The sequence below is a fragment of the Cryptomeria japonica genome, chromosome 9, assembly GCF_030272615.1.
Source record: "Cryptomeria japonica chromosome 9, Sugi_1.0, whole genome shotgun sequence".
NCBI lineage: Eukaryota > Viridiplantae > Streptophyta > Pinopsida > Cupressales > Cupressaceae > Cryptomeria > Cryptomeria japonica.
In genome coordinates, this window is record NC_081413.1 from 98,844,945 (window position 1) to 98,872,639 (window position 27,695).

General features: G+C 35.4%; 1 protein-coding gene across 11 annotated transcripts in view; it reads right to left on the reverse strand.

Annotated features, from left to right (window-relative positions):
• Nucleotides 1–27,695, reverse strand: part of LOC131072990 (uncharacterized) — a 90,125-nt gene that overhangs the window by 15,689 nt on the left and 46,741 nt on the right. For all 11 annotated transcript variants that reach the window (XM_058009322.2, XM_058009320.2, XM_058009323.2 and 8 more), the window contains 6 exons: nucleotides 19,064–19,343; nucleotides 5,414–5,628; nucleotides 5,210–5,308; nucleotides 4,524–5,095; nucleotides 3,432–4,237; nucleotides 3,139–3,337 (listed from right to left, as the gene is read on the reverse strand). In XM_058009322.2, coding sequence (XP_057865305.2) covers nucleotides 3,139–3,337; nucleotides 3,432–4,237; nucleotides 4,524–5,095; nucleotides 5,210–5,308; nucleotides 5,414–5,628; nucleotides 19,064–19,343 — 2,171 coding nt within the window. The remainder of the gene's footprint in view (nucleotides 1–3,138; nucleotides 3,338–3,431; nucleotides 4,238–4,523; nucleotides 5,096–5,209; nucleotides 5,309–5,413; nucleotides 5,629–19,063; nucleotides 19,344–27,695) is intronic.

A 27,695-nucleotide genomic window follows, 5' to 3' on the forward strand; every position in this document is an offset into this window, starting at 1 on the left:
AGTTTCCGGGACGTCCCCGTTTCCGGGATGGGTCAAATTATGCCGGAAACGCATCCCCGGGTAACACTGCTTAAAACCCTTGAGCTCTCTCTGGCTCATATGAGAAGTTGTATTCAGCAGTTAGTCCAGTTTGGGCTCACTTCTCCTTTTCTCTCCAATTGGACAATGTTGAATGAAGAACAGATAAGGCAGTTGCTGGATCAAAGGCAACAAGATCAATCATACTTGCAAGCGCTAAGTTCCAAACCCACTATGGCAGAAATTGAGCAGATATTGCACCCCCTCGCTCAACTAAACTTTTGCTTGGAAGCTTCACTTCTTTCTTTAACAAGCATCTCCTTTCAAGAGATGATTGATCTTAATCAAGCTTATGAATCTTTGTAACTATTTCATCAGCCACCTGATGAAGACTGGGCACCATTGCAGTCTGTGTTTCAAAAATTATAAGCTTTCTCTTCCTCCCATTTTTGCAGTTTTGGTGCAGAACCAGAGATCTTGAGTTTTTCTGCCCACAAGCAGGGAGCCCTAGAAAGTCGCCAAATCTATAGACTCATCTACAGTGGTTGCAGGTCATTCTATAATTTTATCTATTGATTCTAAGAGTTGACCAGCCTCCCTTTTATTTCTACTGTCCTTGTGCTTTATTTTATTTTTGAAGTGATTGGCAACTCGTGCTTCGAGGACACTGGGCAGTAGGGCGGAATTTTGGAAGGTCTGCAGTCCCTTCCCTCTTTGAAGGCGCACGGAGCCGCCATTTATCACCTTCGCACATTTTCATCTGGAATAGGTTCTTGCTTCCAAAGTCTCTATTGAAATATGCCACGTGGCAAATCCGCAGAATTCTGAATGAGTAGAAAGTTGAAGTCTCGAGAAAAGCCAACGAAGTGGCACGTTTCGAAGGCGATGAAAGCTAAAAGGAATCAACAACGCACACGAAGATTATGAAACATTTTCAGAAACAAGCAAAAAGCTTTTCACGATATCGGTTCAGCTGTGACAGGTGTTGAAAGGGAAGGTTTGCTCGCAAAATGAGGATTTGCATTCAAACAGTTACAACTGAAAGTGATGGACAACCAGGTGGCACTTTTTCTTGCCTGAAGGAGAAACTAATGATGGCGTTCAATCATGAGCTCAAACCGTTGCAATAGACGCCATGATGATTAATACATGTGGCTAATATGCTAATGTTTTCTTGTTACACTCATTGATTGCAGTTAGTGCTTCTAATCTATATAAGCCTACAGGTTTTAATTTGTAGGGGGTTCATCAATTTTATCAATTCTATGGGGACTTTGTTGTTTTACTCAGAACTTTAATCTTAAGTTCATGAATAAATGAATAAAACATATCAGATTGTGCCAAGTTCGCCTTTACTATGTTAGATTTCATTAATGAATGATTTAATATTCTGTGTCACAATGAGTATAACACATGGTCTTAATTTCTAGCTCTTATGATCCCAATTCAATTGCGTAAATTTCTAAATCATGTGTAGTTAAACTCCTTTGGTAATTTGTGATGTTTTGATTTGATATCATATCATGCTATTTGATGAACTAAAAGGTCAATTAGATATACTGAAGCTGTTGAGAAGTGAGTATTTTGCTCAAGCCTTAATAGATGCATCTCATGAAAGGATCTGAATATTGTATCTTGTCTGCTTGACCTTATATGCTTTGCTCTCTTTGCAAATATCAAGAGATAGTGGCGTTATGTGTTTATTTGTTGAGATATCATATTTCTCATCTTCTAATTAATTTTCAAACATTTTTGACATATCGCCTTAAGGTTAGATTGTTCTGAATTAATTTTTATTTCTATCCCTTTTCACCCCCCCACCCCCCAATATATGAAGAGCCGGCTTCTAAAAGCTTGGAGGTCGTTTATAAAGTGCAACGTGTGTCCCCATTCATTAAACTTCCCATAAGGTTGTTCTTTCATACGTGCAAACCTTAAGATCAACAAATACCATGTTAACTTTCAAACCATGGTAAGCAAACTCTACTCAAACAAATAATCCTAACTGCAAACTGAAACTATAACCAAAACAGACACTGCTCGAAGCATTAACACTTACAAAACTGCTGTGTGCTTTTTCTGCATCTTGATTGTGTGTTTTTTAATGTGTGTTTTTTAATTGCATTAAAAAAACACACATTCAAGATCCAGAAATAGCGCACAGCAGCATTATGGATTGTGGAAAACTGATATCATTACTTTTAAAACTGTTGTTTATAATAAATGAAACTGAATTAGACTAGAATACTGTTCTTCTGTACTCTGTTATTTTTCCTTGCTGCTAGTTATGTACCCAGGATTAGTTATGCACCCACAAGGTCATATACATGTTTACAAACCCCAACAGACATATATGCATTTGTAAACATCAACACAAAGGCCACTTTAACAAGTGTCAGCCCCAACCCAAACATGTGGGTTTGTAAACATGCAAAGGATCTAACATGTTATACTTATTTTACAGTTTGAATAGGAAAGCTAGGTTTGCAAAGATGTATATGACCTAACATGTTCTTTTACAACTTTGTTAGGAAACTACAATATAGCAAAACAGCAGAATTGAATAATACAATATCACAGCAATGTACAGGAATAACAGCAATTGATAGAATATACATGCACCACTTATTATAGCATGATATTGTCAAACCTAAATTGAGCATGCCTATAGATATTGAATACCAAGGTTATTATTGAACGTATCATCGCCATTTGAATATGGATGACATCAAATATGATTTTGCATGCAGCTCACTGTTCTGGAGTTTTTTTTCGGTTGTCATCCCAAAAGATATAAAACAGTAAATACAGAGTACATATTTAATAGGTATTATTCTCAGTCGCTTTATTTCTCAAAGGATTAAGATAATAAATGCTAAAGGCCATGCGATTCAAAAAAGTTTATATTTCAATACATGCCATTAGTAATGAAAGTCCTCCTTTATACAGTTATGTACTATTTAAAATCATTAAAACATTTTCTTTCAGTTTGTCAATCAACAGAAAGTGAACTAGGCAAAGATTGTCATGAAATATAAGGTGTAACTTATACAAAAATTATTTAGAAAAGACTAACTAATAATTCAAAAACAGTATACTGAACTTAGTAATGGTACATACCGCAGAACACTCAAAGTCGGAATCAACTTCAGCAACACGAAGAGCCCAATTGCGAATCCATTCCAGCCCTTTTGCAATTTGAGCATCACCTCCACTTAAAGATGCTGCTATAAATGATGGATGGAGAGATATCAATATGCGAGAGGCTGCAAAAAGAGCCGATCTTCTAACATATGCTTCTGGGTGATTAGAAATCTCCCTGCACATGCAAGCAACCAATTAACACAATATTCATCACAAAGAGCATTATAATTATTAAATTTATAGAAAATCCAAAACAATGTAATCCCTACCGAGAACTCAGCATATCCAGAAGAACGGGAGCCAATACTGATGCTTCTGGATGCAATGCCACACACTCCATACAAACTCCAAGCATGTATATCAGTTTTCCAAGAACCACAAAGTCTCTTCCAAGGAGATCAACACCATGTCGCTTCTTATCATATCCACTCATGACTGGAAGCATGAAAGCTGCAGCATAGGAAGGGAATCTGTTTATTGACCATGTTTCAGACTTCTGAAGTTGCCTCTCCCTAAGTTGCATGGAATGGTGACCCCATATCCTAGATTTCCCAAATTTTTTCTTTCCAGATATTGATGGAAGCTCTCTCTCGTAACGACTAGACCAACTTAGCATTCCTTTTGAATCAGAAACTTTCCTCCAAGGACCAGCCCCAGGTGGTGATATTTTACTACTAGGTAAGTACCATGGGTTGCTGCCAGATTTAGTGGGCAGCTCGGTAATTGTAGATAAGCTGCCCCCCTCACTTAAATTTTCTCTTTTAAGATCTCTACTGTTAGAAAGCTCCTGTGCTGCATCTGCCATGACATCAAGTATCAAAAGCCGTTGACTGACATCAACATTTGGTGAGTACAGTTCCTTTGTAATGACCTCCACAGAGCTTAACGGACATGATACCAGCAATGCAACAAGAGAGCAATGTCTTTTTCCTTCTGCAGATTCCTCTTCTCCCTCAACAGTTACATCACTACATCGAACATGGACAAGTGCTCTAACAAGGTCAACCGCAACAATGCTAAGTTCATCTGGAACTGCTCTTACAAGCTTTTCAATGACCTCAAGTGCTCCCTCAACCTGAAATTTCAGATTTAGCTAGTTTAATAGCTAATCAGACTAAAATAGTACTCTCCTTGTCAAAACATGAGAAATAAAATAAATCTGAGGTATAAGAACAGCCACTGCAGTTGATCTTCTAGATCACCCAAAAGAGCTTAAAGTGTTCTTCAGAAAATAAGATAGAATATAAAACCTAAAATTTTGTATTTACTCTATTCTGAATGGGAATAAAACTAAACAGAAAGATTCCTTTCTTCGAATAAAATTGTAAAAGATTCGGTCTTCAAAAAGTAAAATGACTCACAGCATCTGGGTTGTCTGTCTTCCTCAATGAAGCCACACATTCACTTAAATGTGAGGGGAGTGTTTCTCTTTTCAAGTCAGATTCATCATCTGACATATCATAAGGCTGTAGAGAAGATTCACTCTGATTTTCGGACTCCACACTTTCATTGTCATCTTCATCAGTCCAGTCTTGTCTGTTTAAGGTCGCTAGGTCAATAACTTCATCAGGGTCATCCACCTTAAGTTCATTAGATTTCCTTCTATTACTTTTGATATCCAAGGAGTTTGTTCCTCTATTGTCCTCACTCAAGCTGGTTATCTTCTTGTTATCATTGCCATTATGAACACCAGCATTTTGATACTCCAGGATAGGTATCTTAGCATTATTGTCCTCACCAACTGGAGGATGAACAGCAATATTTGCCCTCTTTTTTCTTGTTCCAGCTGCTCCAAATTCCCAATCAAGAATCTCTTCTGCACAGTTTTCATCATCCAGAAAGAGAGGGTTCTTTGCATCAATAACTTGAGAAAAAACCAAAGCCACACAACTTGCCATCCTACGCACTGGAGAAATTGGGCTTTCTAGCCTGCCTGCATGCAGTATCCATGTACAAGGTTAGCAGGTATCATTTTCACATATGTGAACCTCAGGAAAGAAATATCTGAAATTGTCTAATCTTGCTTCATGTGTACAAGCAACCATACAACTAACTCCTTGAAGAAGTGAATGCAACAGCTCTCCAGATGATTCCAGTTCTTTTTTGGTCATTTTCTGCAGTGACATACCTATTGCTGCTGTAATATCTGTGCGAGGTAAAAGAAAACTGAATTCTCATGAATTAATATGACATAGAAATGTAGGAATGCATCTTAGAACTCACGACGTTTAGCAATTCACCAAAAGGATACATGACTGTTGTTCCATGGAAGTCGATTGAATAAAGTCCCTTTTGGCCCATATTTGAACAAGATGTCTCACAATATTAAGTTGAATATTATTTGTGTCCTCTTGGGAATGCTCTTTTGATGCAGGTGAAGAACGGAAGACAGAAAATTGTAATATCCACCTCAAGCAAGAAATAGGAAACACTTTCCAAAGTAAAAATCTCTCAGTAAATAGCGCCCTGGAATGCAAATATAAGAACAAATCAAATAAAATCTACTTTTGCTTGCTGGAAATATTCAGCCATGTTCATCTCCCTCATTATCACATTTTTCACTCACAGATAGCATTTGACTTGACATTGACGAATTGCAACACAACAGCTTCTCAGACTTTCCATTACATTGTGGAAATTACAAAAGGAAATTATTTGAAAATGTGCACCACACAGTTTTAAGAATTATTTATCATAAACAATTTGCTTGGTATGTGAAAGGAATGCAATTCTTTATGAAGCAGGGCACTCTCTAAAATTGCCACAACCAAATAGAACAATTTATACCAAAGCTAATATCGTCCAGCTTACTCTGATGAGAATCTCCTTGATAATTCTTTAATCAACTCCTTGCTTAAGTTAAATAGCAACAAAAGAAGAGACTTTCAATATACAGCATAAGTCCAAAGTAGGCATTGTAGAACACAGAGGTACTATTGAGAGGGGAGGTTGAATCAGTGTTGACGTGGCTAAAATCGTATTACTACAACTCTATCCGGCCAATGCAAAATAGAATGATCTCACCGAGTATCCTATCCTCTCTTGTATAAGGAAGCCCTAATGTTGTTTAGTTGATCAAAGGGGACAACCTCAAGGTTCCAAATGTCAGTTCTTGACTGCAGGATAACTCAGTGATTGATGTGTTTTGCTGGAAACACAAGGGGACTTACGTTTTGCAAAAAGTTGGTCTGCTGCAATTCTCAAACTGGGAAATAAAATCAAAGGAGAAGGGTTTAGGAGACCTAAAACTAACGAGATTTGTATGCAGGTAGACGGATTCAACATAACCAATCCTTGCTTGGCCAGAATGGCTCACAACCTCACAAGAACGGTGCAATCTTCAAAGGGACTTGGAAGATTTTCAGACTGCAAATGCATGACTAAGCACCCAATTCTGGCGCAGCTCAAACGGACACCTGCAATTCAACTAAACGCAATTAAAGGCTCAGGCTAACCATACACAAGAACATACAATCAGTATATCCTCAATGGTATGAGCCTGAATCCATCAAATACCTGCACACCCAAAACAGAAAGATCTATCTAAAATGCTGAAAGAAACCATGCAAACAGAAGAAAACAAAGACAATAAACACCATATTTCAATGTTCATATATTTGCTTCAGCTGCCATTACAACAATTTCTGCAACATCTCTATGCTACTGCTAAAATTTAGCCTTCTACAATCTAACCTATTCTAACAGCCTAAAAATCTAACTATATTCTAACAATCTAACTAGAGTCTAACTATCTAACAATCTCTAACCCTTTACAAAAAAAAGGCCTCTGCCTTTTATAGAATTTAAAATATGAACCGGTGGTCAAGATTGACTGCATCCAAGGGTTGCAATCTGCCTTCCAAAAGCTTGGCAGCCTTAACCCATGCCCACTCAATTTTCAGTTATCTACCCAACCACTATCTCAACTGCCTACAATTGTTTGGCTTCAATTCAGTCCTCCTGGTGGTTGGGAATAGCTGTCCACAACTGACCTGCGTTCCACTTTGTTTCAAAATATCTTGAGCAGGACCCACAAGCAGCTTTACATTTAAACAATTTCAGTTTTTTAAACCGAATTTCTGGAATTAAATCCAGTTGTGCATTTCTCGAGAATGCATACTTGCTGCATTCTGAATGTTCTTCGGTCTTTGGTCTCGGTAGTGGACTTCAACTTGGGATCCAGCGGCACTCTACCCAATGCTCGAATCTGATCTCGCACTCCTGCATGTTCTTCTCCATCTTCCAGCGCCTGGCTTTGATCTTGCGCTAAGCCGTCACTTCAGCTCCTCTTGATGTCGTTCTCCTGCGAACAATCAATTTCACCTTTAATCAATCAATTTGAAAAATCAATTAAATTAATTTGACAAATATCAAATTTTAAATGTCCCCTAGAACTTGTGACGAAATATCGGCCACTGTGGTCGAAATGCGAACTTTCATTTTGACTAAGTGAATTCGACTTTGCACTTTACCACTTTGTTGGAGGAAACTCGACCCTTAAGGTGAAAATACAAACACCTTTCAAAAATTCGGCTTATCATGCCAAAATGCAAGAACTTTAAATGCCAATGTGAATGTCAAAATCGGGTCTCCTAGGCAAAGTGATAATAAGTCGACCCCCCCCCCCTCGTATTCATTTCATCCTATTACTTTGTCCTGAAATTCAATCGTCCTTTTGGGAAATTAACGTCTTTTCTGATCAAAAGATGTTTGGCGATTTTCGGGGCTAAACATCTTAACTTTTTCGGCCTATTGAGCCTTTTGGCAGGACTTTAAACTCATTTATCCTTTTTCGATCTATAAGCCGAATTTGAAAGGTTTTGATTTTCGGGTTTTATTGAGCTTTTCGGCTTAAAACAATATATTGTGCGAGTTTGATCTCCCCTTGAATGATTTCGTGAACTTAAAAAAGGGTTAATGACGCGATTTCTATTGTTTATTTTCGGCTTGAAAAGACATTTTGTTAACTTTAAACGCTTTTCTTTTGTGGGCAAGTTGAGCCTTTTGCAATACACGATTTTGGGGAAGAGAATGAATTTCGGGCCTTACAAGAGAAATGCCCAATTTAGACTTTTGTAATTTTCGGCTCAATGAAGCCATGCTAGCCAATTTTGGGAGATTGGTTTACTTTGTGAGTTTTGTAATTTTCGGCCTAAATGCCGATTTCGCGAGTATGGGGGTTTTCGGCTCAAAAAGCCTATTTGCACGATTCTTATTTTTTCCTTTCGGTCTTAGATGACACTTTCGCGATTCTGATTGATGCCATTTTCGGGTAAAACTTGAAATGCGCGATTTAGACTTTTGTTTTTGGCTTAGAAAATGGTTTTCGGCCCGAAGGGCCAGAATGCACGATTTCTCCCTTTGCTTCTGCGATTTCCAAGTAATGAGGACGCGTTTTGAACTTTGCGATTTCTCTACCTTCTTTATTTTCGGCATAATGGGCCAATTTGAGGGCTCATGTTTCATATTTCGGCCTCTTAGGCCAATTTGAGAGCTTTCAGTTTGCATTTCGGCCTTAGAGGCCAAATTTGGCTTTTTGGCTCACGTTCTTGCTCACGAAGCTGATTTGAGCTTTGTCAATGATTTCATTATTGTTTAGCATTTTGCAAGGCATTTGGAAGGTCCTCATTCTCCTACTACGCGGGCAGACTTAGGTCAAAAATGGGGGTCCCTGTCCAGGACGGGGATGGATGTGCAATACGCACAACAATCAGTAGTACACAAAACTTAACCAACCTTAATAACTTTAAAATGTTAAACTGAAAACTGAAAGACGTAACAGATGCAGCAACAGAAATGAAAAGAAGCACCAGGAAGACCACAATGCACAAGATTTTACGTGGAAACCCAATGTGAAAACCACAGTGAGAAATGCCACTAGGATCTACTGTCCTAATCCGGCCTCACAAGGAAATCTGATTACAAAGCACCAAGGGCACCAACCCTTTCAACAAGAGCACCAAATCTTACAACATTAGCACCAACTCTTCAATATTCAGGGCACCAACCCTATCAACTTCCAAGAACTTAAACTTCTTAAAGAAGTAATACAATAAAATGATTATCAATTTGACAGTTTAAGCCACCAAATTCATATATTCATTTATAGAACAAGTATACAATCCAAGATTATATGATATTAACCAAATGATCAAACTCTATCACCAAAGACTTATGTATATCTTCCAGAATCTGAGTTACCGGGTTCGCCTATATAGGCCCCCGTATTGCAACTCCTGTAGCTATACGCTACGTCACAGCATTTGCCTAAAATTCGTAGGGTTTTAAAGAGTTTTTTCTGTAATAATATATTTGATAAAAAGCCCTTATATTTGCGTTTTTTTCCACGTCAGAGGAGAAGAATTGCTGGAATGATTCCTAAATTTCTTGTGGTGGCCAGTAGCGAGGCTGTTCTTTATCCACAAACAGCAGTAGTTGCAAGTCCAATTGATTCGAGGGGGAACAATACACAATCTATCTACTCTGTCTGCTCCAGCAACAGAGAAAATGAATGCCGTAATAATAAACATTTGGTTTTATTTAATCTTTAGGTTTGCTTTATTTTAAATTTTTCTTTTTAAAATAAAACATCTTTAAATTTTATGTTTTATTTTAAAACTATGTTCATTAGTTATTAATTTTCAAGTTTTTAAAATCAAAATTCAATGATATATGTTGTATTATTATAATAGATATATTATTATATATTGTATTATATTATATTATATTAAAATATATTTTATATGTTATATTATTATATATTGTATTATATTATATTATATTATATTAAAATATATTTTATTATGTTATATAATATTATAATATTATTGATTTGTAATTTTATTATAAAATATAATATATATTTATTATTAATTTTATATATATATATATATATAATTTCTACATTGTTTTTGTACTAACAAACACAAACCCCTTTTCACAATTTTGCCGTACCGGCGTACAGGTTCTTCAAACCTGAACCGGCAACTTAGTCCAGAATAATATTCTGATATCAACCTGAGATGTCTGTATGTCAGAATGAATCTACAATCATCTTCATATGAACTTTCCGAACACTATTAGAAAAGCTCACAACACTGCTGTTAGCATATCTGGTAACATGCATGCTGTGTCTGAAAGTAATATAAGTTATGACAATAACTGTTACTTTGTTTCAAAACCTGAGACTTCAAAAATACTATGAAGTGTGCATCTATATCTGCAAGTATAAATGTTTTCTGAATATACTTATTAGTATTCTTTCAAAAGAGCAAACTTCTGAAATAAAGATATTGTTACTGATTTTTCAAAACACAGATTTCTGAAAAAGATTTTTACCCAATATTATCCTTGTCACACGATGATATAATGCTTGTTCCGGTAACACCTTGTAGAATAAAAGTCTACACCACTTTCTGCACTGATCTTCCCGACATTTCACGTCTTTACATTTCAACCTTCACACTGATAACTCTTTTTAGTTCATACGTATTATTCTCTCCTTCTCGCCAGATTTTCAAAGAAAACTCTCTCAAAATAACAATCTCCAAAAAGACATCTTATAAGAAAGCATATAGTTCGAATTGGTTGGTAGTTATTGGTTAACTTCTTAACAAAAAAACTAATCTTCTTTCAGTTCAAACTACTTATCCAACTGATTTGTTTACAGAACAAAAAAACTAATCCTTTCCAGTTCGAACTACTTCCAATTAAAGCAACCAATTCTGAAACTTTTAGTGTGCAATCGAACCAATTCTGAAACTTTTTAATAGCAACTGGCTTTACAAAAAAAATGCTATGCAGATTAATTAAGTGTATGAAAAACTATCGCTGTGCATACATTTTCGTAAAACCAATCATTATCACTATAGTTAAAACCGATTGCAATTCTGATAAAGCTGTTCTCCAACCCAGTTATGCACAGAGAAAAACGGATTCAGGATGTAAGCAGATTAGAGGTAAATTCGTCATTATTTCTATCGAAAACTGTGTATACTTAGCATCCAAATCTGTGTATGCTTAGAGGTAAATTCATCATTATTTCTATGCTTCTGTGTATGCTTATCACCAAATCTGTTGATACTTCTGTGTAGGCTTCTTTGTGACAGCGAGAACTACTGGAGACATCAATGACAACTCTGACACTAACAGGCATCTCTCAATCAAGTCTCTATCCAATAAGCTCTCAAGGTCAATAACCACACTACACAGTGATATCACAAACATTCAATGATAATGCTTAGCTAAAAGATGGAACTCCTATATACAGAAACAGTTACCATTATTCTAAAAAAAAACACACAAGGCCTCTCAATACAGCAGTTTCATCAGCTGTTTGAATGATCCATGAAATTAAGATTTTGACTCAATCAATGTAAAGATATTAATCTATCCAAAAACTAAACTAATATTGCAACTAAAATTTACTCTCTACCGGCATCTCTACTGCAGCAATGTAGCAGCATAACAAATGAAACTTGATGTCTAGCGGGAGCAATAAATTGACTTTGAAAACAACAGGAGACATGTCTAGTATATATAGTTACGACTAATGTTGAACCCAACTCTTGATCCATGAAAACTCCTACCCTGAATGTTTAGAGTCTAGTAAAAACTCGGAATTGTTTGTATTTTTCCTCAAATTTTTTTGATATATCATATAATTTTCTAGTGTGAAACTACACCAGATCTGCACAAGATTGAAGTTGGTCTAGAGGATTGGCATGGAGCAATACCTTGGCACCTAACAGGGGTGCTAGTGCTTGGATAAAAATGTTACAAGACAAATCAGTACTCCTTCCATTCACTCAGTCAGACTTTTGGTGAAGCAACATTACCATGAATGCAGCATAAGAGCAAAGGCTGATGCCAAAGTTGAGTTTCGAAGAAGAGGTTGCACTAATATTGCAGTGTGCTACTCAAGAGCTCAGCACAACACATTCCAATAAGATTACCATACCATTGAAGAGCCTTGTGCTAACAAAGATGTTGGCCAAAAAAAACCACATAGGCCCATGTATATATAATACACCAACTGATATATAATTGTTGCATGTACTCATGCATGGACTGAAGCCTGATCAGAATGGACTGATGACAACTTTGTACTGAATACCAAGCACTGAGAAAAATCATTATAAAAGACAGCTATGCAATTGTCCAGTTCCTGTTAAATGATTTGTTGAATCAAATTACTTGTACAAAATACTTCACCAAGATAAGTCCCATGTCAAGCTATTACTGGATGCCAATCAAGCCAATAAATGTGGGTAAGACAGCATTCAGGACGAATGAAGGACCATTCAAATTGTTGCTCATGCCATTTAACATGACCAAATACACCCATGACATTCATGAGAATGATGAACTATGGCCTCCAACCCCTCACACTCACAGTATGGGACGAGAATCTATGGTATTTCAATAGGCCTTTTACACCTTACATTGAAACAAGCTATCATCCTTGGCTTCCTTCACATTGCATAGCTCCCAAACCAGGTGACAATGGCACAAACAAGGGTTCAACAAGCTTAAGGGCCAAGTCTAGTCAAAATCATTCCTCATTCACAAACAAGATTTCAACTTGACCCCAGACATATATAAGTAATCTTGACTTCACTAAAACATAGCAAACATCGGCTAATGGCATAGTTAAAAGGAGATGGGTGTCGCTAATATAATCTTTAAAGAATGTTAAAGAATATTAAATACAGAAATGCTTAAAATTAAAAATAAACTAATATTTAAAAGTATATAAATATATTAATTATATTTATATTTGATAATCATCATCAAGATAGGAAAAAAATATATTTGAAACCATAATTATTTCAGATGACAAAGAAACTAGGAGGGGAATCCTATTATTTTTTTAAAACATAGTATGTGCCATGAGAGACCTTGGAGATGACTGTATTTTCAATTTTTTGATAAAATTCAATACATGTACACCTCTTAAGCCTTATTATTGTTTCACTTCATATTCTTATATATTTGGGATTTAATAAAGAAATTTTCTACCACCAAAAAAACTTGTAAGCTTTATGAAAATAATACAAAACTACAAGTCTATTAGTGAATATGTTCAGTTCTTTTAACTTTTGTCAAACATATATTAGCACTTTAAGAAAATCCAATGTAATTTATGTGATAAATATCTAAGAAATCTCTATTGCAATTTTCCTTGTTTTCAAGGGATGCTTATAGGAGACGTACAGGAAATGCAAAGAAACTTCATCTGAAGCCTCCTAATGACTCCATATGGGTCTTCGAGATGGGAGCAGGTTTCCAATATGGGAGACGAGTACCAAGGTTCAGGGTACACATCGTCTAGTAAACTATGGTTAATGATAAACAACATTCTAAATTTTACTGGCTGAACTAATTTCCATCATAGAAATGTCTATATATACCAACAGCCTACAAGTGAGCATCAAAGATGACATGAGGTTGTGAATGACTAGGATAAACGAACATGACTTTTTGAGGAGGATTTGTTTTGATGAGGTGAATGCAGGAGATAGTTCCCCCTTCAAGATTGAGAGAAGAACCTGCATCCTATAAATTTGCCAAGGATGCTACAAGTCAGCTACTTGTGGTACCTGTTGAGACATGGACCAGCTAAGACTCGAACCTAGGACCTTCCATACGCTGCTGGAGTGCTCTACCACTGAGCTACTGGCCCAGTCCATCGTCGGTCTGGGTGTGGCTTATTTCCAACACCAACAGTACCACAAACAATTTTCTAATTTCCCAACTATGCCACATGTTACCAACTAAAGACCATAAATCAAAGTTTGCATTCATTAATATCCCCAACTTGAACTAGGGAACTAACATGGAAAGTATATGCAAACACTGATATCTCCCCTTCAAGTTGACTCAGGAATACAAGATGGAATGTTTATATACACATCAACACCCGCCTCAAACAGAAACTCCAGAAATAAGATGCAAATATGTAACTATAAAATCTACCCTAATGACAACTTTCCTAACAACACAATTTCCCAAAATATAATGGTGATGAAAAATGTTAGAGCCAAATTGATCTGATGATGATGCGTAAGAAAAAGACAACTCAATAATCCAAGCAAGTTTGGAAGGCCATCGGCTCTTCACAAGGGGCTTAAGCCCCAACAATTTATTCTGCAAAAAAAAATTCAACCTGAACATTTTCAGCCCCCTGAATTAGCAAATCAGCCCTGGCATTATAGTCAATCTGCATGTCAATATATGTATAAACTAAAATTTGTAAGAAGGGCTATAGTGTTTATTTATAAAGATTTATAATTGAGTTCAGGAATTTAAAAAAGTCTTGGGTAAACACTTCCGATGAATCTGTTCACAGTTTGTATAACAGAGGAAATCCCTTCAAACCTGTTCAAAATCAAATTAATAAAAAAATATTCAATCTGTGAAATGAATAAAAATAATAAATAAAACTTGGAAGATGTAAGCAACCCAAGGAAAACTATGCCATCTTCTTTTCGACTCTCTGGTTTTCTATTGGTTTCTGTTGATGTGTTTTTTAGACACATCTAACACAGAATAGAATACCAAAAGTATTCTATCCTCTCTTGATCAAAATCACCTCGGATGCTAAATGATGTGATCAACCGAGACGACTATAAGGTTTCTATTGTCAAGTCATGACGTATGGATAGCTCAATGGTTTGATTTGTTTGCTGGTAATCCAAGGTGACTTACGTTGAATGCTTGAATGTTGATCGTTTAGATGTTGTTGGAACATGAAAATTAACTTGATTAAAAAGGGCAAAAGGATAGGGTTCAGGAAGACTACGCTACTCCTAAGAATGAAAGAGACAATGAACGATTGGGTGAGATTCAACTAAGCTCTTATTCGCCATCAACAAACAACTCCACAAAGCTAGTGCGATCTTCTAAGGTAAGCATGTGATGTTCTAATCACCATTAACAACAAGGATTACCATCAAGGTGATGCATATCAAGGTATGAATAGCAATTGAAGTTAAGCTCATTTGAGGATTTCAGTTGACCACACAAGGCAAACGTACAATCAATATATCACTACTGGTATGGATAACCATTAATCATTCATAATTCCTTTCATTCATCTAATCAACATAAAAGCCAATCAAGACGTATATATACCATGCAACATGTCGAATTAACATAGAGAATTCACAATATCTTCAATGAAAACAATATGTCTATTACAACAAGATCTGTATAGATACCATGCAACATGTTGAATTAACATAGAGAATTCACAATATCTTCAATGAAAACAATATGTCGATTACAACAAGATCTTAGCAACAATCTTTGCCTTCTCCTCCTACTGTACACTAATTGCTAACTGTTGATTGCTTCTATTCTCTATTGCTCTATTCTTGTTAACCTTCACAAATGAGAGATTTGAGCCTTTTATAGTGCTCTCAATACAATTCAATGGCTCAGATTGATTCACAAATCAATGGCCAAGATCTTACAGTAAAACCCTAATTAGGGTTTGTTACAACAAACTCCATTCTGGCCAATGAAATAATTACAATATCTGGACACATGTCCATCTTTAAATGTGAACCAATGAAATATGAGGTTAGATATCTCGAGGTTTGTGCCTCCATGGGTGAGTCAAGTACATTGCATCTAGACATCCTGATGTGGAACCCTTTGATTGGTTGAGTGATGATTGGGATGCCACCTCAACTTGCTTGTACTTGGTAGATCAACACAAAGTGTTTGAGCAATATCCCTTGACATTCAGCATCTCCAAGCTTGGTGTAATGGTGATGAAGGCATCACCTAAACATGGCCAAGCAATCCTTCTAACTTTGCTTAGTTCTTCTATCTCCTTAGAAATGAAAACTATTTCCTCTTGATTATCTTTCTTGCCTTGATCTTTCTTTCCATCATCTCATTATACCTCGGATGTACTTGACCTTGACCTTTTGGATTTCAAAGAAAATCAAAGCTAACTAATCGTTCTATTTACTACTCGAATAAAAAAAATTAATGAATGTAACTAATTTTCAGAATCAATAGATTAAATTAATGAGTGGAGATTTAATAAAGAATTAATGTTAGCTAAATTAGAACAAGTGATTATTTAAATACAATTAACCTAATTGAATAAACAATATTATTTGCTACCTCTCATCTTAAAGACTTGACCATTTATTTTCCATATAATAAATCTATAAGGACGACCTTTGCAAGGTCCACCATTCAAGGTATCTCACATAGAGACACCAAGTCCCACTTAAGTTAACCCTCATTGAAGAGTGTGCAGAACGGATTTCGCAACACCCATTCGTGTTGTATCTCTTCACTTATCTTTGGGCAGCCTATTTGTGATGGTGTTGCACGCGCAATGTCTACAAGTGCACTTTATTATGCCATGTTGACCATGAAAGAGACGGCGATTGAGTACGTCAAAAAAAAAAAAGAGTAATGTGCTCATGTTCATATGTGAAAATTGGGCATGACACAAGCTGCATGTAATCAATAGCCAGGCACAATCCAAGGGAAGCCATCTACAATCACATACCAATATTGAGCAAATAAGTGATGAACAAAGCTGTCATCGAGGAGATATTGCAACAAGAAGCATGACCAATGATATTCCTCCAAGAATTATAATAAGTCAACAAATGCTTTAACATGTCACCATCAATGCATGTGTCTTCCATAGTGCTCATGTGTGACAAACACAAAACAACCAAAAGATATCAACATTATAAAGAAGAGTCTAGTGTAGGTGGTAGCAGCAATGTGATAAACATGAAACAACCAAAAGACATCAATACTGTAAAAAAGAGTGGAGTGTAGCAATAATGGAATCTGATGCATGCATCATCTACCTTGGTAGCTAAGTGACTATATTGTTCAATATTCATAACAATATGATGTCCTCAAACAAGAGCTCAAAAGTTGCTGTGACTGATTATCAATCAATGTAATCCATTCATATCAATCTTGGCAATGGGCACATGTCCAAGATTCTATAAACTATCCTTCTTCATCACCAATCAATTAGCATAGTGGCAGCCATACCAAGATGCTTGATGACAAGAATGGTGGTAGCCAGATTGAGAGCAAGAATGCTTCTATCTTGAGAATACAGATGTCAATATGGCTTTGCTATAGCTGGTACATGCTGATTTATGTGAATGATAAGTAAAACTATTTAGTCTTCGAATAAATAAATATTTTTCATGGATTGTGTGTGGACAATTCATTGAACTTCAACTGCATCTTAGGCTAATTAAGACCTACCATCTGGACTTACCTCAGACTGAATAGGAACAATAACACATCCATGTTTTTCATGTCCACCACAACCTGTATAATCCTTTTGTTGAAACAACATCAAACAAACACCCTATGTTTTTTTCTTAGAGTCACTAACGCCAAAACAAAGATTGCTCATTAATAAAAACCAAGGTAATCTTGAAAAGGTGCACCAAAAGAAGCAAAGGAAATATCATCAAGAACTAGAACTTCCTATTACATTTTAACTGGAAGAGAGAATTAAATCAAATTCCCCTTGTGATGAAGTGGATTCTCCACTATATCCTCCTACAGTTGCTCAAGAAATCAATTAAGCTCTTAATTTTCATCCAAGTGCTTCTCAGATACAAACTCGGTAGTCTATTTTAAACTACTACTATCACATTTATTAGCTGCAGTTCATATTTTTCTCAACGATTGACATGTTCAGAATTTCAATCTTAATCATTCCTTAATTGAACAATTTACTTCACAAGACATCATTTAAGTTCTTGGAAACCTTAGATAGACTTGTCCTTCTCAACCAAGGCCAAAAAACTAAGTAGATTTGTCCTTCTCTACCAACTAAATTTTTTCAAAGGCCTCACATTGCCCACATTTCTCTTACAGAGGAGCCTTCCAAGAGTATCTGCAAATCTTTAGGCAATCCTAATTTTTGGATAATAAAAATCAATGGCAATGTAGTCTAAGAAATGTAAATTATAGATGTCAAAAAGATTATTTGAACTCTTAAGAGTTAGAGAGATATTAAATGATCAAAGACACTTCCTTGCAAATTATCCTTCTTCAGTCATAAATTTTCCTAACCTGTAAAAACAAGAAACAGTTCAATCTAGGTGATTGAAGATCCTGACAATAGTTCAAGGACCTATAAACGCTTTGTAAAACTTTACATTAGCTAATACCCTTTCTTGCACATAGATTGAATCTGAAACTTTTCTGCAAAATGTTTCCAAAAAACACCAGGCAAAAAAAAATGATTAACTTGACTGGTTATAGCAATAGAGGAAACCTTGTTTTGCTTATAATTTTGTTATCTGAAAGTGAAATTTCACAGACAAATACTTTCTGGAAAGCTCTTAGAAAAACTAAACAGTAGTGAAGAAAAATCCAGAAATAGATAGCAAATTGTTCAGAATTATAAACAGAAGTTGTGCTGCCCTAAAATTTGAGAAGCTAATAACTTTGTACAGGGTTCCTGGTGATGGATGATATTCGTAGAAGTTATGATAATATGATGCTCAACAACCATCTCTTTGTCAATGTTGATTGTCATAGACCTAAATTGGGAACCTTTGAACCTATCACATCAAAGTTCCCAAGGTAAAGCACTAGAGAGCTTAATTTTCACAATTTTGTTGAAATATAAAAATGGGCATAAATGCATTTTTTTTGCGCAAGAGTGAGTGATAATTGCACTGTTTCTTCTCTGTGGCTACGATAACGGTGAATCCTTGACTAATTTTAATTTCAATGGATACGAAGACAAACTAACTTAAGATTATGTGTCTCAAAGTCCAACTTCACAAGCAAGGGGCTATAATACCAGTAAATACAAAAGCTGACAGGAGAGGGAAAAAGTATAAAAAATATTCAGTTAGAAAGAGAGTAAGACAGATACCTGATACTTGCTTGATTCATAAATATCTTGTCAAATAATGTCCAAATCATCCAATAAGCTTCTTTGTCATCAAGATTTAAAGCAGCCATATGTCGTAGTAAAGCTTCAGTCCATCTCTCCATTGCATAGGAATCTTTTATAGCTGTAGTGATAGCTTGCCAAAATGTCAACCCACAACCTGTCTCAACTGATTCTGTTGAAGCATGCATCACATCTTCTGCATTTATGCATTTCCTAACATGTTGAAGAAGTGTCGGAACCATTTCAGATGCAACAATATCTGTACAAAATAGTTTAAGTGTAAAAATGTCTCCCACGTTACATCATATTAGAGATAGTGTTTAAGTGAAACCAAGAAAAAATCCTTATCGAATCTTTAGAGGTTGTTCTGTATAGAAGACCTATGAATCTAAATAAAAGACAAAAAAATGATTTATTCACTACAGAATCACAATTAAAATGTTTGAAATTGCAGGATTCTTTTAAGGAGATCAAAATCTTACCAAGCTCAATCATTAGCTGTCTTGGCAATTGTTAAACAAAGTCAATGCAAGAGACTAATCACACTGTAGGCATTGAACCCCACTTTCATGTTCACCTTTAGCATGTACTCAATGAGCATAAATCAAAACTAATATCGTATATTATTCATCTTATGTGATTGTGTCCCTTATAATAATCATAATGTGTCTGCATCGTTTACAAGATGTAATTGCAAAAACACCTAATTTCATCACGTTTGTTTTAACTTATATACATGCTCATTTTTTGCATCACCAAAAATATTCCACTACAGTTGTATGCAAATGTCGAAGCTCACGCTGTACATCAACACCAATTTTCCACTACAGTTGTATGCAAAATAACTCTATTACATGTTTCTATACTGCTGATCCATTCTTAGCGGTGCTGATCCTTCTCCCCCTTTTCCTCATCATGGTCCTCACTCTTTTATATCTTGACAGTCCCTTTGAAGAGAGACAACTGCTTTGGAGATGGCTGCTCTGCTAGAAAGGTCATACCCCTTTCTTAATCGTTGTCCCCATTCATTCCTTAACCTGCCTAAGAATCTGTAACCGCTGAGTTCATTAGTTGATGCTTATGCAAATTGCTAGAATGACTTAATTGTTGAGTTTATTAGTTTCTGCTTGTACGTTGGCTAGTGTTAACCCTTGATCACTGGCTCCTAAGAATATAAAATTTATGATGTCTTATAAATAAGACAAATTTTCTGTTGATTAGAATAAAGTTTATATTACTTCTTGGGTGGGGGCATGACAGTCCACCCTTCCCAAGATTGCTTGCCCTCAAGCAATTTTGAATTTGAAGATTTCACCTCCTTTAATTTGAATGTGAGTTATAACCAATAGTTAGAAACTGGCAAGATTTAATTTACGACAAGTTTTCTCTCATCAATTGTAATCGTAGGAACTGTTTGGTTGGCCCTAGGGATATCTAATCGAGACAAAGCAAGGGCGAACTTCCCATATACTGAGAAGAGGATTAGAACCATGACACACATCTATGATCTCAATTGTGAGATCATCATGTTGACTATACCTTATAAAATGGAGACCTTTATGAATTAGTTCACTGAATCTCATTGTTTGTATGGTAGTCGTACCCTAACACAATTGTTCGAGAGAGGGTAAAATGTTATAACATTTGTAAAGAAGGTTGATATCATTCCGCACGACTATATTCAGTCATGCTCTGTACAATTCCTGAATATGATTTTAGTGATGTTTCTCAACATGTGATAAGTATCGTTACTTATGACTGCAGCAGTGAGGAAACTCTAAATGATGTTTTATTACATACGGTACATGATAAGTATACATATATGTCTAGGTTTCTTGCTTTATGAGTTGTTGGATGGTTATGTCTAAGTCAATAGATCTTTGACAATTGGTGAGATAAATTTCGCAAAATTGTGTAGGGTCCGCATCATTTATAACAAAAGTTTGTTCCAAATAGGTTTAGAAGATGCTGTGTGTGATAACTCATTTTGATAACAATACTGTCCATATAAAGACTGTTTGATACTTACTGAATTTCATGTTGATACCTATAACATGACAGAATTGCCATCTAACTTGGAGACTAAGATGTCTAGCTATGGAGAAGAGTTTGGAAATGCCCAATAACTTCCCTGTATGTATGACAACAAATTCTATAAGCTTAAGGTTTCAACCAGGGGGGTTTCAAGAGGGGACTACTAAGTCCTGTGTTGTAAACTTGTCACGGGTGTTCTCAAGAGAATGGTACTGTTATTATAGCCTGCCCCTCACATGATTTTATGGCTATTGCATTGTCTATCATGGATATATTGTGAGTGGTTATTATTCTCAACACATCTACCTATTATACTTATTAAGTTCTTACACCCTCACTTTATGGTGCTTGAACATTAGTATTTTCTACATTCTACCTTCCTATCCTCTGGCATACACCCTATATTGTCTTTACTAGTGTCTTCTCAATTTTATTTGTAGACAGAAGTGTCTTGATAATCCAAAACATGCAGCCTATTTTAATTTGGATTGCACAAATATATCCTTTGAAACATTTATAAGCACTCATAAAACACTCGTGGAATAATCTTGTTGGGAGACGCATCAAGCATAAAGTGTATACATAGTGAAGCAGCCATGCTAAAACACATTAGACATGAATCAAGCATGTAAAGCATGAGGTATGCATAAGGCACAAATCATACACACGAATACATGTAGAGCATGAAGTATGCACACGAATACACATAAAGCGTAAACATAAGGATTGAATCATACGCATGAATATATATGAATACATGTAAGGCATGAACCATATACGCAATGCATAAAGTAGGAAGTATACATATGAATACACTAAGGCATGAACCATATACACGCAATGTGTAAAGTAGGAAGTATACATATGAATACACTAAGGCATGAACCATATACATGAATACACATAGTGTATGAATTTACTTAAGGCATTAAGCATACATGTGAATACACAGAGCATAAAGCATGAATTCACTTAAGGTGTGAAACATACACATGAATACACGTAGTGCATAAAGCATGAAGTATAACATGAACACACTTGAAGCATAAAGCATACATGTGAATACACGTAATGCATAAAGAATGAAGTACACACACAAATACACTCGAAGCATGAAGCATACATGTGAATATACGTACCACATAAACACACTTGAAGCATGAGACACACGTGAATACAAGTAGTGCAGACATATGAATTCAATTAGGTCATGAAGCATACATGTAGCACATGAAGTATACACATGAATACACTTAAAACATGAGGCATACATGTATAAAGCAAGAAGTATACACATGAATACACTTAAAGCATGGATCATACATGTAGCACATAAAGAATGAAGCATAAAGCAATATAGATACATGCAAGACACAAAGCATAAATACATGTAAGACGTGAAGCAATATGTAAGGCATAAAGCATCCACATAAGGCATGAAGTATCAATTCACATAGGGCATGAAGCCATAACAATAGATTCAATACACGCCAAGCATGAAGCATACATTTGAAAGGCACACACATATGGGAGTGCAATGTTGACCTATTTGATTTTAATCCTCTTAAGAATAGTTAACCCTAATTGTATGGTGGTTAAGTAGGTTTGTCCTACAGGCTGGCAGGAACGGTGTTGTGATACCATTCGTAATGTCCCCTTACTGAATCACTCTCTATTTTGCCCTAAATTCACAAAATCAAATGAAACAAGGCATATAATATAGTTAAGGATACATTTCTTTACCTAGGAATAAGATGAACCAATTCTATTCTAGAAGCCTGCAATCAATTAGGTAACATTGCAAACACAGTTCATGAAATAAATCTATTATTATTGCAAGGAAATCATATATTCATCGTTACACAGAAAGTCTGATTTGTATGTGAATCTCAGTCATAAAAGATATGGAACAAGGAAGCATGGTTGGGTTCCTTAAGACAACCATTCTCTCCCTTCATGCCATCCCCCTCCAATCTTCCATCGCTGAAGAATCTTGGGTTCATCAACAATCTCTCAACGTAGGGGTTAGAAGAGAAATTGCAATAGGGTGCCCTTAGCCGTTCTCTCCTTTTCATAGTCTAATAGGGCGCCCTAATAGCTGTTCTACCTACTTGCCACTGTAGCAGGGTGCCCTAAGTTGTTCTCCCTTAATGCAGATTTCCTTCCTTCCCTTTGGTGACAGACTCTTGCAGTGTTATATGTATATTTTAATGATTATCAATATATAACAGATATGTGCAATAAATTCATATATGAAACTAAATAACATTCTCTACATTACCACAGTGGTTTGGAATAAAATATTATATTCTGATCTGATTATTAAAGTGTTCAGTGTTCTGTATTCATCTCTAATGTTTGATGCTAATATTCCTTATGATGTATTTTGATTGATTGCTGATATATTAAGAAAAGAGCTTCTTTGTGAATAAGAATAGAGCTGCTTTGTGAATATTCATGCTTGTTCCTATCTGCTCTTCCCAGATTAACTCTTCTGATCATATCTGCCTGATCACTTATGTATATATATATTAGAAGCTGATCCGTTCTTAGCAGTGCTGATCCTCGTCCTCCCCCTTTTCCTCATCGTGGCCCTCACTCCTTTATATCTTGATGTCCCTTTGAAGAGAGACAACCGCTTTGGAGGTGGCTGCTCTATTCGAAAGGTCATACCCCTTTCTTAATCGTGTCCCTTCAATGATATCTCCTTACCAAGTATTGCCCCTAATTATTCCTTAATCCGAATCCTTAATCGCTGAGTTCATTAGTTGATGCTTATGTGATTTGCTAGAATGTCTTAATTGTTGAGTTTATTAATTTTTTCTTGTGTGTTGGCTAGTGTTAACCCTAGATTGCTGCCTCCTATGAATCTAAAATTTGTGATGTCTTATAACAACAATCTTTACTTTTTCAAACTTAATACCATAGACTTATCAATCACATAATAGCAACATAAGATGCAACAATTATGCAACACAAGGAAAACATGAGATTTACATAGAAACCCTTACGGGAGAAAACCACAGCAAAATATTGCTTTATATATAGAAACTTTTTACAATCTTTGTAGGCACCAACCTACAGGGGACACCAATCCCCTCATTTAGTAGGCACCAAACTGTTGGAGGCACCATCCTCACTGCTTGATCACCAACTCAATAAGAGACATCAATCTCATTGCTATGAGGCACCAACCTCCAATTTTTGCTTCAAATCAGATAAAAGATCTGCTCCAAATCTGATTCAACTCCTGCACGAAATCTGTTCCAAAATATGCTTCAATGCTGCTCATAAATCTGCCATAATTTAACTCATATATCTGCTTATGAAATCTTCATAAAATCTGCCTTCTATTTGTTTTCTTCTTTCACAAGTCTGCTACAATTTGCATCAACAATTTTCTCCTAAACTCCTTTCAAATCTGCTCATACACTCTTCAACAAGCTGTATTTACACATCTTACAATTATCTCCACTATATATCTTCAACACCCTTCATACTATATAACTTGATATGTCTTTTGCTACTTTCTTCATTTTATTTCTCCAGATCTGCTTAAATCTGCTCTTATTCACTTCATTATTCTATTGATACTTTCTTCATATATTCTGATATAAATCTGAATTGTCCTTTTTATTCTCTGCTGTAGATCCGCTTGTTATTGGAGTGATCTCCCTTTTTGTACACTTCTCAATCTTACTTCCCATTCTCTTTTTATATCTTCATATCTGTATGAAGAGACGCATCTCTTTGAGAAAATAGCAACCTTTTGAAAGAATATGACTTTATGTTAACCCCGCCCTCATAATGATAATCATTGTTCCTTATGATTGGTGCCCCTTATCATATTAAACTTCCCATTCTCTTTTTATATCTTCATATCTGTATGAAGAGACGCGTCTCTTTGAGAAAATAGCAACCTTTTGAAAGAATATGACTTTATGTTAACCCCGCCCTCATAATGATAATCATTGTTCCTTATGATTGGTGCCCCTTATCATATTAATTATTGCTTTAAACAGATCATTGTCTTTATTTTGCTGCCTTCTGACTATCATTACTTCTTAATATTAATCGCTGCATATTCAATAGTCATATGTTTACTTATAATCGCTGCTCTTTCTTTCTTTCTTTTTGTCTTACTCTTATTTTGTCTTGTCTAGTTTTTGTCTTATATGACTTTTGTCATATAATACTTTGTCTTACTACCTTTAATGATTCCTTCACAAATTCTTAACCGTAGCCTTCTGTATTGACTTTGGCACTAAAATGTGGTCAGTTAGCTTTGATAAAAAGCAATTTAGATAACTACAAATTAGTTAATTATTCCTTTGGCAATTAGTAATTCTTTCTGATTGTTCTCATTGATCTTTCTTATTCTAGCTTTAGCTATTTCTTGTTGCCACTACGTTGTCTAATTTACCTCAAATAGACTTCTTTTCATTTTGGTAAGGTGAGCATAATGCCTTTCCTCATATGTATCAAGCTTTCTATCTACACTTCGGTGATTGTGATTCCATTCTTCTTCCCTAAAGCAGCCATTTTGTTCACTGTCATATATGTCATGTATGGCTGTAGTTTTACCAAGCAAGTCTTTTCAACAAGAATGTCAATTTTTTTCTTTAAGTTCTTGTGCCAAAGAAATTCTAACATTTTTGACCAATACTAGAAATAGGTAAGTTGTGCATTTCATGTAAATTTTGTTTAGTATTGATTGGTATTCTCCTTGTCAAATCATCTTCAGTGGAAACCTTTATTTGATATTGGTTATCTTGTGTGCCTCCCACATTGTTATGATTATCACATAAGTCTGAAATCGCAAGTAAAGAGACCAAACCAAATCACCATTGTGTTCTATATGACAGTTCAAATCTCTTGTAAGTTGATCAATGTATTGGCATCACAACCTTTGTGCAAGTATTATTTGAAGCATGTGCAGCACCTGTAACCTGGTCCATTGCAGTTTCTAAATTTTGCTCCAATTGCTGCTCATCAGTATTGTTGGTGTAAATTATGAGCAGCAATATGTAGAAACTTAATTTTTCTACATTATTGTTGGTGTAAATTATGAGCAGCAAAAATGTAAATTATGTTTCTAAATTTTGCTCCAATTGCTGCTCATCGGTATTAATTTTTTATTTTTACAAACAAATCCAGATCTAATTGGGAAAAAAAATGGGTTAGGTTAGGGTTTGGGAGAAGTAGAAAAATAGCTGCAAATATCAAAAAACCCTGAAACCCTAAAATTCCCAATTTAATCATGATTTGTGATTTAATTGTGGTTTTTGTGGTCAAAACCATGGACCATGCCCTAATGAGAAACTGATGATTTTCTTCTGCAAAAAATAATTTTTGGGGCCAATTTCCAAGTTCTTGTAAGAAACCATGATTTTTTATCTTTTTTTCCCACCTTTTGCATCTATGATTGCAGCTTCCACCTGCTATCATTGCATCTGGTTTGAAACCCCTAATCGAATAGTTTAAGCAGCTTCTTGGAAAGAGTGCAACCAAGGTCCAAATGTAGACTCCTTGCATTTATGGAGAGACCCACCAGTGGACTATTGGAGAGTGCTAAATGAAAAAAAAATGAATGATTTGTATTGTCAACATACATCTGATGTGATTGTTTTTGCTCAATTTTTGCAACACAACCAAAACTCCATTAAAATTAGAATTGCTGAAACAAAACCATTACATGTTTTTGCACCACTTCCAATATTGCAGTCATTGACCAAGGATACATCCAGTATTTCGTCAATCTAAATGTTCCAGAACTGAAAAGGATGGGAAATGCTAAACCCAATTTGTACAAATGTGGTAAACACCTTGAATCAATCTATTTCAGGGCAAGCAGAGGACATCAAGCTTGAGGAGTGACATTGGAGTACATGGCTCATCATGTACTGCTTTTAAGATAAATTAACGTTTCATTTTCAGTGATGGTCAAGTCATCCTCATGGGCTCCTGTCTCAAAAAAAGATACATTTAATCTTCCACTGATTAGACTTTATGTTATGAAGTGTTTTCAATCCCTTTGCCCAATGGATAAGGCATTAGACTAGGATTTTGCTTCACCAATTGATCTTCATGTATCATCAAGTGACCTAAGGGTCTTATTGTCACATTAATTGATCAAAAGTGTAGGGAAGTATTACCATATACTTGGTGTCATCAAAAGGGTTCACTTTAATTTATAATTTTATATATGTATTTTGACATAGTTTGATTTATTTAATTCTTTTTGGAATTAATAAACTATAAAAGTGTGCAAAGCTATTTCATTTATGTACCAAGGACATATAAAACTTGTAATTTGTAATTTTTCTTACCATGTACTAGTTTTCATCCAAAAGATCCACTTTGAATTGTATTTGTCTTCACACATAATTAGATTTATTTAATTATTTTTGGAATTAATATATTATATAAGTGTGCAAAGCTATTTTATTCACATGCTACGGACATGAAAAAATTGTAATTTGTAATTAAGGGTGCAACTAGTGAAAAATGTGGAAAATGTCACACAGTATCCTACGCCATATAAAGAAAAGCAAAAGTGGGGAGTAATTATCAATCT